Genomic DNA, 12165 nt, shown 5'->3' on the forward strand with positions numbered 1-12165 from the left:
CGAGGTATTACCAAATTTTACTGAAATTTTTTTTAACTCAATATAACCCGTTTATAAATATCTACTCTTCCCTAAAATTTTAAAACGGAGACCAATCCAACACAACAAATCCATTTCAAAATATTTTCAAGATAGATTTATTGTATTCATAAGATAATCTCATCACATGCCAAAACCAAAATTTGTTAGTCATACCAATGGCTAAGCATACATTCATTCCACATTAACATCTACTTTACTAGCTTATACATGCCATTGATTTCCAAAATAAGTTTCTTTATGTACCGAGATCTTGACGTTGATAGTGTGATGCTTCTCCGACCAAATCCAACCTCTGAGCTCTTAACACTACAAAGCAGGGGAAAAAGAAACAGGATAATCACTTTGTGCTTAGTAAGCTCATGTAACAAGAATTATACTTACCTAATATTTTCCATACAATGTAATAAACATTCATACACCCATTCCATACATTATTCCCCTATCATGCACAAATTCAACATTCAAATTAGTCCAATAATTTCCATGTATCAATAATATATATACCATGATTGATGAGCTCATCAATCCCATGATTTCCATTTCCTTGTTATTTTTCCATATTTATCCCGTTGAACTACTTGAAATTTCGATGGATTTTTAGGGGTACACCTAAGTGTACAAATTCCGGGTCCGTCAATTCATATTCATGTGCGCATATTTCCATTTCAGAGAGCACACTCCCGCGAACCTCATCCTTACAGCGGGATTACCAGTCCAGGCTAAATCCCCTGTAATATAAACTCATAGAGTATTGTCGGGATTACCAGTCCAAGCTAAATCCCCTGCAACGACAATTACTCTAATGAGCTTGGATCTGAATTACCGATCCAGCTAAATTGAGACCCTAATTCGGATTACCCGTCCGGCTAAATCCATTTTCCACATATTCTTCGGAGGGCTATATCGAATAGGATCACCCGTCCGGCTAGATCCTTTTACCGTCAATTCCTTTTCAGAGATCCATCGAATTTTCCTTTCATTCAACCGGGATTTATTTCCTCTTTTCATCAAGTATATCAATACTTCATCAATTATCATACAATAAACATACAACTCATATTCACAACAATAACAAACATTTCAAGCATTTAAGAATATAATTCAAGTTACACGAACTTACCTTGATACTTGTTCGTAAATAAAAATCTACTAATCCCGAACTTTTTCTTTTCCTCGATCTAGCTTCGTATTTGAATTTTCCGGATTTGGGGCAAAAATTATGAAAAACCAGCTTGAAGAAACCCTTAGGACGTTTTTGGCTGATGAGAGTGCAGAAAATATGAAGAGAACTCTAGATATTCCACTTTAGTCCTAACTTTTAAAGCAAATTTTTGCAATATTCCAATTTTACCCTTAATTCTTCAATTCTCCTGATTTTTCTCAGCTATTGCCGCCCAAAATATCTTCTTTTGGGGTTATTTGTAATTTATGTCCCTCCTCATTTAACAATTGAGCTATTTAATCCTTCTAGTAACTTTTACACCTTTTTCAATTTAGTCCTTTTCACTTAATTGACTACCCAAACATTAAAATATTCTAACGAAATTTTAATACCATATTATTAACACTTCATAAATATTTATAAAAATATTTTTGACTCGGTTTTACGAGATTGAGGTCTCAATACCTTATTTTTACCCAATTTCTTCACTAATTTCTTTTTCTAACTAATCACTAAATCGGTAAAATTTTTCTATCTATATTTTCATACTATTTTCCTATCATACCAATATTCATGCAAAAATATTAAAATAAATTTCTCTTTAAATCGGATTTGTGGTTACGAAACCACTATTCCGATAGCCTTGAATTTGGGCCATTACACATCAACATTTTAGCTTAAATAATTATATGAACTATTTTGACTGAAACCAAAATTTGACAAATGTATTCAAAATCTAAATTTCTTCTATCCTTTCTCCGCTATCTTTAAGTTGTTTTGATTTCCTGAATAATTCAAAACCTTGATTTGCTTTTCCTAATCAACTCTTCTTTTCTTATATATATCTGGAAAAATATTGGTCATTCATGGTATTTTAGCATTTATATTATGAGTTAAACTGCATTTGATCTCTTTTATTAAAAATATGTAAATTAATTTATACAATAATTAAAGAACAAATTAAATCTTTGCATGTCGACATGAGATACATACGACATGTCACATACGTTAATTTTAACAGTAAAGATAAATAAAATTTTTAATTAAAAGATTATAATGACAAATCGACTTTTATTATTATTAAAAACAATACAATCTGACTCTAAACTCGTAACTTCCTAAAAGAGTTACAAATTCTGCACGTGGTTTTTTCTAATTCGGATAGAGGTATAGGGTAAACATATCTTAAAACCTACACATAAAGCCAACTTTTATACCATTTAAGAAGAAATTAAGGATTTAATATTTTATTATTATATAATTTACAACATTATAATAGTTTTAACTCAAAGCGCCAAGTTAAATTCTGAAATCATCATCTTTAATATTTTTTTATACAATGCCTACTTTTATCCATAAACTAAAGAAAAAAAACACGCATTAACGCACTCGAATTTACTTCCGCCTGCATTCATTTTAGATGTCATGCAAGAAAAAGGGTATATCAAAACAGGGTGGCGGGTATTCTTCACATCTTGCTAATACATGGGTGCAGTTTAACCATGAAAAGCAGAAGAGGCGTGTATGGTAAACAAGAAATGCTTGTCATCAAAACATAAAAAAAAATTCATTTAACAAGAAATGTATGTATATATAAAATAAATTATAAAAAAAATGAAGTAAAACACAAAACATACCACCTGCTGATGCTTTCACAGAAATCCCTAAAATTTCAGTTTAAGAATTGAGACTATACATGATGGGCTTACTGCTTTCCTTGAATAAAAAGAACCCAAAAATTTGACAGTGAGAAGAGATACGAGTCGCGAGAAGCCGACAGGTCCTCCATCTTCGTCAGACTGGAATGTTCCAGTGATCATAATATCGAGCAACCAACATATGACTTTTTCTTCTTAATTTTTTTCGGAGGCTGGAGCACTACCTTAATCGCTGAATCAAAGACTGCCTTCACATTCTGCAGTAAAGCAGTCACACAAAATCTCATGGGAAATAAAAAAACAGAGACTTCCACAGGTTTTCGGTTAACAAAATATGAAGAAAGTATATAGAGAATATGTAACCTGCTGTGTTTTTGAACTACATTCGACGTAGGAAGGGGATTCTATCTGTTTCCTTAATTCCTCTCCCTCAAGAAAAAGCAATGCAACACAGATATTTTAAATAAATGAGACACATCCCACATCATAAAAAAGAAAGAAGAAACAAAAAAGAATCAATATCGTTTAAATATGTACCTGAGCTGCGGATATAGGCGTTGAACCTGGATGGTCTATAAAGAATTGTTCATCATCCCGAAGATCTGCAGCCAGAGAAAACAAGAGAACGTTTGACGAAACAAAATGAATTTCATCATCATTGGTATAAAAGGATACTCTATGTGGCAATGACATGTGGACTTCAAGTCCATTGGCACTATGTCCAAGGTTCAAACCTGGTGCTCCAACCCATCCCATCCATAAATATATAATTTGTATGCTTGTTTCGATACTCTATTAATTTGAGAAAGTTTTCAAACCAAATGCAATTCACAAACAAGACTTAAATCATGTAAAAGAATACCGTTGTCCTGGGAATAAGAACCATACCAAGCTTAGTTCCAACAAGTACTATTGGAACACCAGGTGCGTAATGCTTTAATTCAGGAATCCACTGAAATGGAGAGAATGAAACACACATGAAAATCAGGCACATGCATTACAGATATACTGCACCAAATTATTATCTAAAAAGAGAAGACATTTGATGTTTAAACCTTCTTGGCAACGTTTTCATAACTGGCCTTGCTGATGAGAGAAAATGCAAGAATAAATACATCAGCCCCACGATAGCTCAGTGGTCTTAATCTATTGTAATCCTCCTGACCTGTTTCAAGACCATGATTTCAGACCCAAAAGCAAGAAATAAAACAAACTTAATAATAGAAGAGGAATTTCAGAAACTAATTTTCCAAATTACCGGCAGTATCCCATAAACCTAAGTTGACAGTGTTACCATCCACAACAACATTTGCACTGAAATTGTCGAAAACAGTCGGCACATAGTCCTGTACCATAACAATGTAAAACCAAAAAAAAAAGTTAGCAGAATCAGTACCAAAATAAGCTAACCCTCACAAAAGAGCACAAAGCCCCAATCTTGGTTTAAATTTACTGCGACAAGATGTGGTTGCACCTGACCTGCTTACATTGTGAGGCATTAAAACAAAACTTAACAGCATTTATAAAAGACAGCATAATTTTCCGAGGAAATTCAAAGTTGCAAATACAGAACCAAGCTCACACAAACGTTAAAGAATTCTTCTTTCACTTATTCGAAAACAATAAATACACAGACACACACACATGTTCAGCTAATATTAAAACCGCAGATAAATCATGAGATCATGCAACGAAGATGAGGAAAATGCAGGAAAGAGGCTGACCGTAGGAAAAGTATTACTGGTGTAGGAAATCAGCAAGCAAGTCTTGCCGACCGCGCCGTCGCCGACGGTTACACATTTTATGAATCTGGAGGCGCTCATTTCCCTTCGCCGCCGTACGGAAAACCGCCTAAAGCCTGCTTTACCCCTCTCTCGGATATATATATATATAGTTTTCCTCCAAAAAAATGATATTCTCAGATATGGTTGACGGTGTTGTTGTTGTTGTTGGAGTTAAGCAAAGAATGAGGATCCATAGGCCTCATCATTTGTCTCCACGAGGCAAACCCTAAGGAGCAGAAAGATTGGAGAGAAAAATGCAAAGTTAAAACGAGAGAGAAAATGTGGAGAAAGAAAAGGGGGGAAATGTGGCAAAATGAATGGAAGGAAATTTGGAGGAATTTAGAATAAATCACAAATGACGATTGCGGTTTAAGCGTAAGCCTCTATTAACAACTCCCTTACTATTAATATCATCCTTTTCACATTCCAATGATATCGTCGTCGTCGTCCTCCTCCTCCTCCTCCTCATCATCATCATCCAATAATTAAACAAAATTAGATCATTTGTTAATTTAGACGAATGGATCAATCATTCGCATGATTCAGGTTGATCATTCATATAGTACTTGTTTTTTTTTTATCATTATAATATTAATAATAATAATAATAAATTTAAATTCAGTAACATAAATTTTATCCATTTTTCCAAACTCATGTTAACACCAAATTTGAGTAAATCACACAGGAAAATTTCCTTCTCCTTCTTTTCATCTTTTCATCATCGTCTCATCGCGGATGCTCTTTGAAAAGATAAACAGTTGACTATAAAAATATGCTCTATTTTCATGAGTGAATATCAAACTTCAAGTACATGGTTAAAAAAATAAATCGAGCAATCACACTACACCTCATTTATAGAAAGCTTTAGCTGATAAATTTCCTTTGTATGGAGTGAATTTGCCTCCGATGAGATTAAAGAAAATGATGTGGTGTGCATTTAGATTCAACCGCAACTGTAGTGATGAAGTGAAAATGAAAAATAACTATTAAGAATATTATATTAAAAATAAAATATAATATAAGTTTTAGAATATTTTACTTTTATGAAATTATTAAAAGTGCCTGAAATTATAATTTTATTTAATAAAATAACAATGTGTATCATAATATTTTTATAAACATTTTAATTATTTGTTTTATATTTATTTTAAATTATTTATTATATTAAATGATAAATATTATTTATTTCTATAGTTAACTCATTTCTTTAAAATGACAAGTATTATTTTTAAAAATAATATAATAACACCATACTTTTGTCTTTAAAGAATTTACTTGGATTTTTTAAATACAAGAAAATATATTAAAATTGGAAATTGGAAATTATAATATTATTAATAAAACTATATGTATAAAATATTTTTGAACTTTTTGATTGATATAATTAATTATTATTTATTTAAATAATTATTTAGCTTAATCCTAATGTATTGATAATGATTTTATAAGTACTTAACGATATTTAACCTATAAATTTTTTAGTATTAACATATAAAAATTTACTTTAAAAAACCTATGAAATTTTAATAATGTCATCTATATGTTCATATAAAGTTTTTAACTAATGTATTTTTATTATATATATTTTTTGTAATTTAAATTAAAAACGCACTTCAATATGAGCAATTACAAAAGAAGCTAATAACCTTCAGCATCGAAAAACATTATAAAATGCAGGGATAATTTTGACAGAGAAGTTTTGTTTTTCTAAACCCACTTCACCCAATTACACTTCAACTTAGATAAAAAATGTTGAACTCAAGTACGATCAAGCCCACCCGCATTAATTTTTTATATAAAAATAAATTTAAAAAATATAATACATTAAATACACTAAAAATAGTTTAGGCAAATTCGGACCGGACAGGACTTGGGACAAAAATACTCGTATCCAAAGCCCAACTAATTTAGAGAATAAATCTTATTTTTTTTGTTGCAACTTAATTTTCAGACCTATATTTATTTAAATCCTTTTACTTTTCAAACAAATATAACCGGATTCATACATAAACGCCGGTTGAACCAAATATGCTTCACTTTCATGTATCGTTCACCGAGAAAAAGAAAAAGGGAATACAAGACCGAACGGCATGTAGCCTGGACAGCAATTAAAGCTTTTGCCTATTAGCTCTAAATGGCACAATTGTAAATTTACTTAGGCATAATAATATTTTTAATCTTTTAACTTTTCTCTAAAAAAATAAATTAGCTTTTAATCTTTAAATAATAGTGCCGTTAAAACATGACGTGGCATCCGCACGAGTATTTTTTAATCCAACAAAACTCTCGTGTTTTTATCTGTTTTTTAACCTTTTCTGTCTTCGTAATTTTTTCTTATTTCTTCTTTTCTCTTCTCCTTCTTCTCCATAGAAACCCTAGCCGCCTATTTCAGGTGACAGGTGCGCTCTTCCCTTTTTCCTCCTATTTTCTTTCGATCCTAGCCCTAGGACTTATTTGATCTTTTAGAGAAAGGTTAAGTGCTAAAAGTATCATTATGCAATTTATTTATTCCTAATTATTAACAATTTAGTTTAATCCATTTTAGTTTCTTTTGGTAAATGATTTTTTTTCATAAATGTTAAAAGAAATCAATTTAGATAATTGAACGCAAAAAGTTTAGATTTTTCTTTAATTCTATCTCACTTCTGTGGAGGTTTTGTCAACATGTATTGCGAGGAGAGACCCTATTGGAAGCAGAACAATATTGGTGGCTTTATTCCCTAAAACACCCGTTTCATATTCTTCTACCATATATTCTAAAAGTATTCTTCATACCTAAAATTCTCCAACTAGCCTGTTTAACAGAATATGAATTTACAGTGTATAGACACCTGGGAGACTAGCCTTCTCACTCTGCCTCTCATAATCTACAAAGCAACCATTTCAGTTTTTACTTATTACACCATTTAAATTAATCCTATTTACTACTCTACTAACATAAATATTATTAAATTTTATATATTAAATAAATATGTAAAATCATATAGGGTGAGTATTGGAATCAAAAAGTTTTGAGTTAATCGAGTTTACAAATCTTTTTTATCATTCTAATTGATTTGAAATTTTCTTCGATTCAATTAAGTGAAATAGAATTGAATCTGATCTTAAATTAAAAAATGACTGGAGCTTTTTATTTTTATGTAATTTTTCAAAAATGTTTTTTTAGGTTTTGAAATTAATTTGGTGGTAAAGGAGAGAAAATAAAAGATTTTGGGGGTAAAGAGGGAAGAAATACAAAAATTGTGGGGATTTTGATTCTCAAGTAAAAAAGGAAGGGAAAGTAAAAAATTTCGAAGAGAAGTGGGGTAAAGTGTTGATCGGGAGGAGATTTTTTTTTTAGTAGTTTGATATTTGGTTTATTTGAATTATTTAAGTTATTTTAATTTGAAAATTTAATTTGATTTAATTTAAAATTCGAAAAAAATATTGGAATAATTAAAAAAATTCGATTTAAAGTTGCTTCTGAGCATGAGAGTGTCAACTTTCAAGCCTTAGAATTAACCAGCAGTTCACTTTCCACTTATTCTGTTTCTCTAAGCAAAGAGAAGGAAATGAGAAGTTTCTACAGTTACCTTCTTCTCTATATTTCCATGATTCTTCTACTATTCTGTACCAGCACCAAGGGTTACAGTGATCTTGAAGTCCTGTTGAAGCTCAAGTCTTCCATGATTGGACCCAAAGCTTCAGGGTTAGACGACTGGGAATTCTCGTCGTCTCCATCAGCGCATTGCCATTTCTCTGGTGTCAAATGCGACGAGGATCACCGTGTTGTTGCTCTGAATGTGTCGTTTACTCCCCTCTACGGCACCATATCTCCCGAGATAGGGCTTCTGAACAAGCTCGTGAACCTTACCATTTCTAAGGTTGAACTTACGGGGAATATTCCTACGGATATGAGGAATTTGACTTCTCTCAAGACATTCAACATCTCCAATAACTATTTCCGAGGGAGTTTCCCTGGTGAAATTCTTACAGGTATGACCCAGCTTGAGATTCTCGATGCTTATAACAATAACTTCACCGGCCTTCTCCCCGTTGAACTCGCCAACCTGAAACATCTGAATCATCTGTCTTTCGGAGGCAACTATTTCACGGGAGAGGTCCCCGACAAGTACTCCGACATCCAGAGCTTGGAATTCTTGGGTCTAAATGCCAATGATTTAACTGGGAAAATCCCTGCCTTCTTGGGTCGTTTAAAAAACCTTAAAAGCTTGTTCCTCGGATATTCCAACGCCTTCCATGGAGGAATCCCACCTGAGTTTGGGTCCTTAACTCAACTCAAATCCCTCGACATGGCAAGCTGTAACCTAACCGGTGAGGTTCCCGAGAGTTTGGGTAAACCGAGAGTTTGGGTAATTTGAAACGCTTGCGTACATTGTTCCTTCAACAGAACTCCCTCACTGGTCGGATACCTTCCCAACTCGCTGGTTTAACTAGCTTGAAGGATCTTGATCTTTCCTTGAATGAACTAACGGGGGAGATACCAGAGAGTTTCTCTGCCTTGCAGAACATTTCTATGATCATTTTGTTCAAAAATAAGCTCCACGGTTCAATCCCGTCGTATGTAGGTGACTTACCCCAACTCGCAGTGCTTAAACTGTGGGAAAACAACTTCACGGGTGAATTGCCGGAGAATCTTGGCCGCAATGGGAAGCTCTGTAATCTTGACGTTTCTTCGAATTACCTCACCGGATCGATTCCACTAGATTTGTGTAAGGGAGGGACGTTACAGGAGTTGATTCTGATGGATAATTTCTTCTTCGGTCCACTCTCTGAAAAACTCGGAAACTGCAACTCTCTTACCAAGATTCGTATCAAGAAAAACAATCTCAATGGAACGATTCCGGCCGGAATTTTCAACTTGCCCTCGCTGAGTTTCGTCGAGCTAGACGATAATTTCTTCGCCGGTGAACTCCCACAGCGTATGTCAGGTGATTCGCTTGAAATGTTAAAAATCTCAAACAATTTGATCAGTGGTGAAATCCCTCCAGCGATCGGAAACTTGCGCAGTTTACAAGTTTTGGAGCTTGCAAGGAACAAACTTTCAGGTGAAATCCCTCCTTCGATCTCTCGCTGTACTTCGCTCACTTCAATTGATTTCAGTCAGAACAGTCTCAGCGGTGAAATCCCAAAAGGAATTAACAAGTTGGAACATTTAAGCAATCTCAATGTCTCCAGGAACCGGTTAACAGGTGAAATCCCTGCTGAAATCGAGAACATGACGAGCCTCGCAACACTTGATGTTTCGGACAACAATTTGATTGGAAGGGTCCCCTGTGCAGGCCAGTTCTTATTCTTCGACGATAGCTCGTTTAGTGGAAACCCCAACCTCTGTACCCCGAACGATAGTCATTGTCCAGCTAGAGGTTCAAGCCATGGTCACGCACCATGTTTCGCTGCTTCCAAGCTCATAATCACAACTATCATGTTAATCATACTAGAGGGAAACTAGAGTTTGGAGTCCAACCAACACAAAGGATGTTGAATCTTATAAATGTATACGTAATTCGTGTATTATAAAATATACTAGGTTAATGTAATATGGAGATGTTACTTCACTTCCAACTTCCTTGCTTTCCAAACTTGATCAAGCTTGGTGTTGTACTAAAATATGGGTTGGGAAGATTTACTGTTGTGTCTACGGACGTCGCATCAGCATGCATGGTTTCTTCCCTCTTGTTACTTTAAAGCCTTTATAAGATAAATGCCCTAAAATAGTTTTTAATCCAATCAACTCCGTTTAGCAACTTATGGAATATAGTTGCAGTTTACAACTGATGGAAAAAAAAATGGTAACTAATTAGGGTTTAATGTGGAAAGCTTAATTGATTTTTAAATTATTCAAGTCTAATAATTATTAAAATATTATAAAATTATCGAAAAACTATAAAAATTTAAAAAGAAACTATTAGAGATTAAGCAATATTACCAATATGTTATGAAATTATTATAAAAATTATAAAATGATAAAATAATATACAACATTTAAATATAAAATTTATAAAAATAAGGGACATATTTGATAAACTGCCAATGAAATTTAAAAATTTTACAAGTAAGATTGGATTAATGACAAGTGTAGATAGAGTATATTAAAAAAATTGGGCATGGCACTGCCAATTTACCAAATACTCACCTAATAAATTATAAATAAATATTATAGAAAATTTTTGTTGTTTTGTATGTTTGGGATCTTTAGTTTTAGTAATAAGAGACTCTTGAAGTGTGATGGTGATCGTGCTTGTATAGACTACTGACTAAGGAGTTTGAGTGACAATAAATTTAGTATTTGGTGGCTTAAAATGAATTATGAATAATAGTTTTGGCCAAAGAGAGGTGATGCAAGAAATTAAAGATAATTTTAAAAAATATATTATAAATTATTAAATATTATTAAAATAAAATAAAAAGTAGAAAAATATAAATCATTAAAAATTATTGAATATTATAAAAATTTAAAACTACTACTTTTATAAATTTTCATGATAAACAATCGAGTACATTTAATATTCATGATAAACAATTAGAATACTTTTATAAATTTTCATGATAAACAATTAGAGTACATGTAATAAATTTTCAACCAAACGACCTTCTCTGCAATTCTCGTACCAGGAACTGCTTCGAGTATAGGCTCAAACGAATTCAAATCAAATATAGAACCATAAATTATTTACTTACTTTTGAGTGAGAAAGCAAAATTCTCTCTTTAATAGAAATCGATAGAATTATTATTTCAAAAAAATTAGAATTTATATTTAGAAAATAAATTCTCACTATTTTCAAGTCTCAAAATTGTGTATTTAGCCCTACCGGTGTCATCTATTTATAAGGAGAAGAAGTAGAACACTTGTTGGATTAGTAGAAGTTTATTTCAATAAAATAAAAATAAAAACAAAATACAACTAGGAAAGAGAAGGGCGGCAACCCTAGTTAAATATACTAGGGTTTGTCGTCCTATATACTAATATAAGGGGTTTTAAGGCCTCTCCTATATCGGGTCTAATTATAAATGCTTCCTGAACTTTTAACCCAACACTTTATAATTCAATCCAATCCAATACATGTTTTTCTATTTTTCAAAATAAACATCATAAATTAATTTAAATAAATAAATAATTTTCTCAATTAAATAATTTTCTCAACCTGATTCTAATTCCGTCAAAATCACTACAACTTTACCGTAAAAGAATCTATGAGAAAACATATTTAATATTTCTACATTCAACGAAGCCACAATGACCAAATAATTTAATTCCATTTTCAAATTCAATTAATTAATTAATGTTCTAGGTCATTTCCATTTAGTGAAAAACTACATTAATTTTTGAATGTTTCTGATTTCTCTAACTTTACCATTTCTATTCATTTATGTTCATTTGATTCAATGTGTAATTTTTTTCTAGTTTCAACTAGCTAGTGGAGCGACCGATTGGACATACTCAAATGATTAATAATTAAGTTCCAGCCTTTTGCCTATTAATTATAAACTCATTTAGTCACGAAGTCATTCTACTAT

At 32.2% G+C, this 12165-nt stretch overlaps 1 protein-coding gene and 1 pseudogene across 1 annotated transcript; one reads left to right on the forward strand and one right to left on the reverse strand.

Annotated features, from left to right (window-relative positions):
- Positions 1-2700: 2700 nt before the first annotated feature.
- LOC105770028 (rac-like GTP-binding protein ARAC11) lies at positions 2701-5026 on the reverse strand. The gene is made up of 7 exons (XM_012591056.2): positions 4587-5026; positions 4121-4208; positions 3918-4027; positions 3751-3814; positions 3400-3464; positions 3226-3291; positions 2701-3119 (listed from the first exon to the last, which is right to left on the reverse strand). Exons 1-7 carry the CDS (start codon positions 4683-4685, stop codon positions 3021-3023), a joined length of 591 nt encoding a protein of 196 aa, XP_012446510.1. The 5' UTR covers positions 4686-5026; the 3' UTR covers positions 2701-3020.
- Positions 5027-7849: 2823 nt separating this feature from the next.
- LOC105770023 (receptor protein kinase CLAVATA1-like) lies at positions 7850-10186 on the forward strand (annotated as a pseudogene).
- Positions 10187-12165: the final 1979 nt, after the last annotated feature.

This window comes from Gossypium raimondii, chromosome 5 (genome assembly GCF_025698545.1).
Source record: "Gossypium raimondii isolate GPD5lz chromosome 5, ASM2569854v1, whole genome shotgun sequence".
Taxonomy (NCBI): domain Eukaryota; kingdom Viridiplantae; phylum Streptophyta; class Magnoliopsida; order Malvales; family Malvaceae; genus Gossypium; species Gossypium raimondii.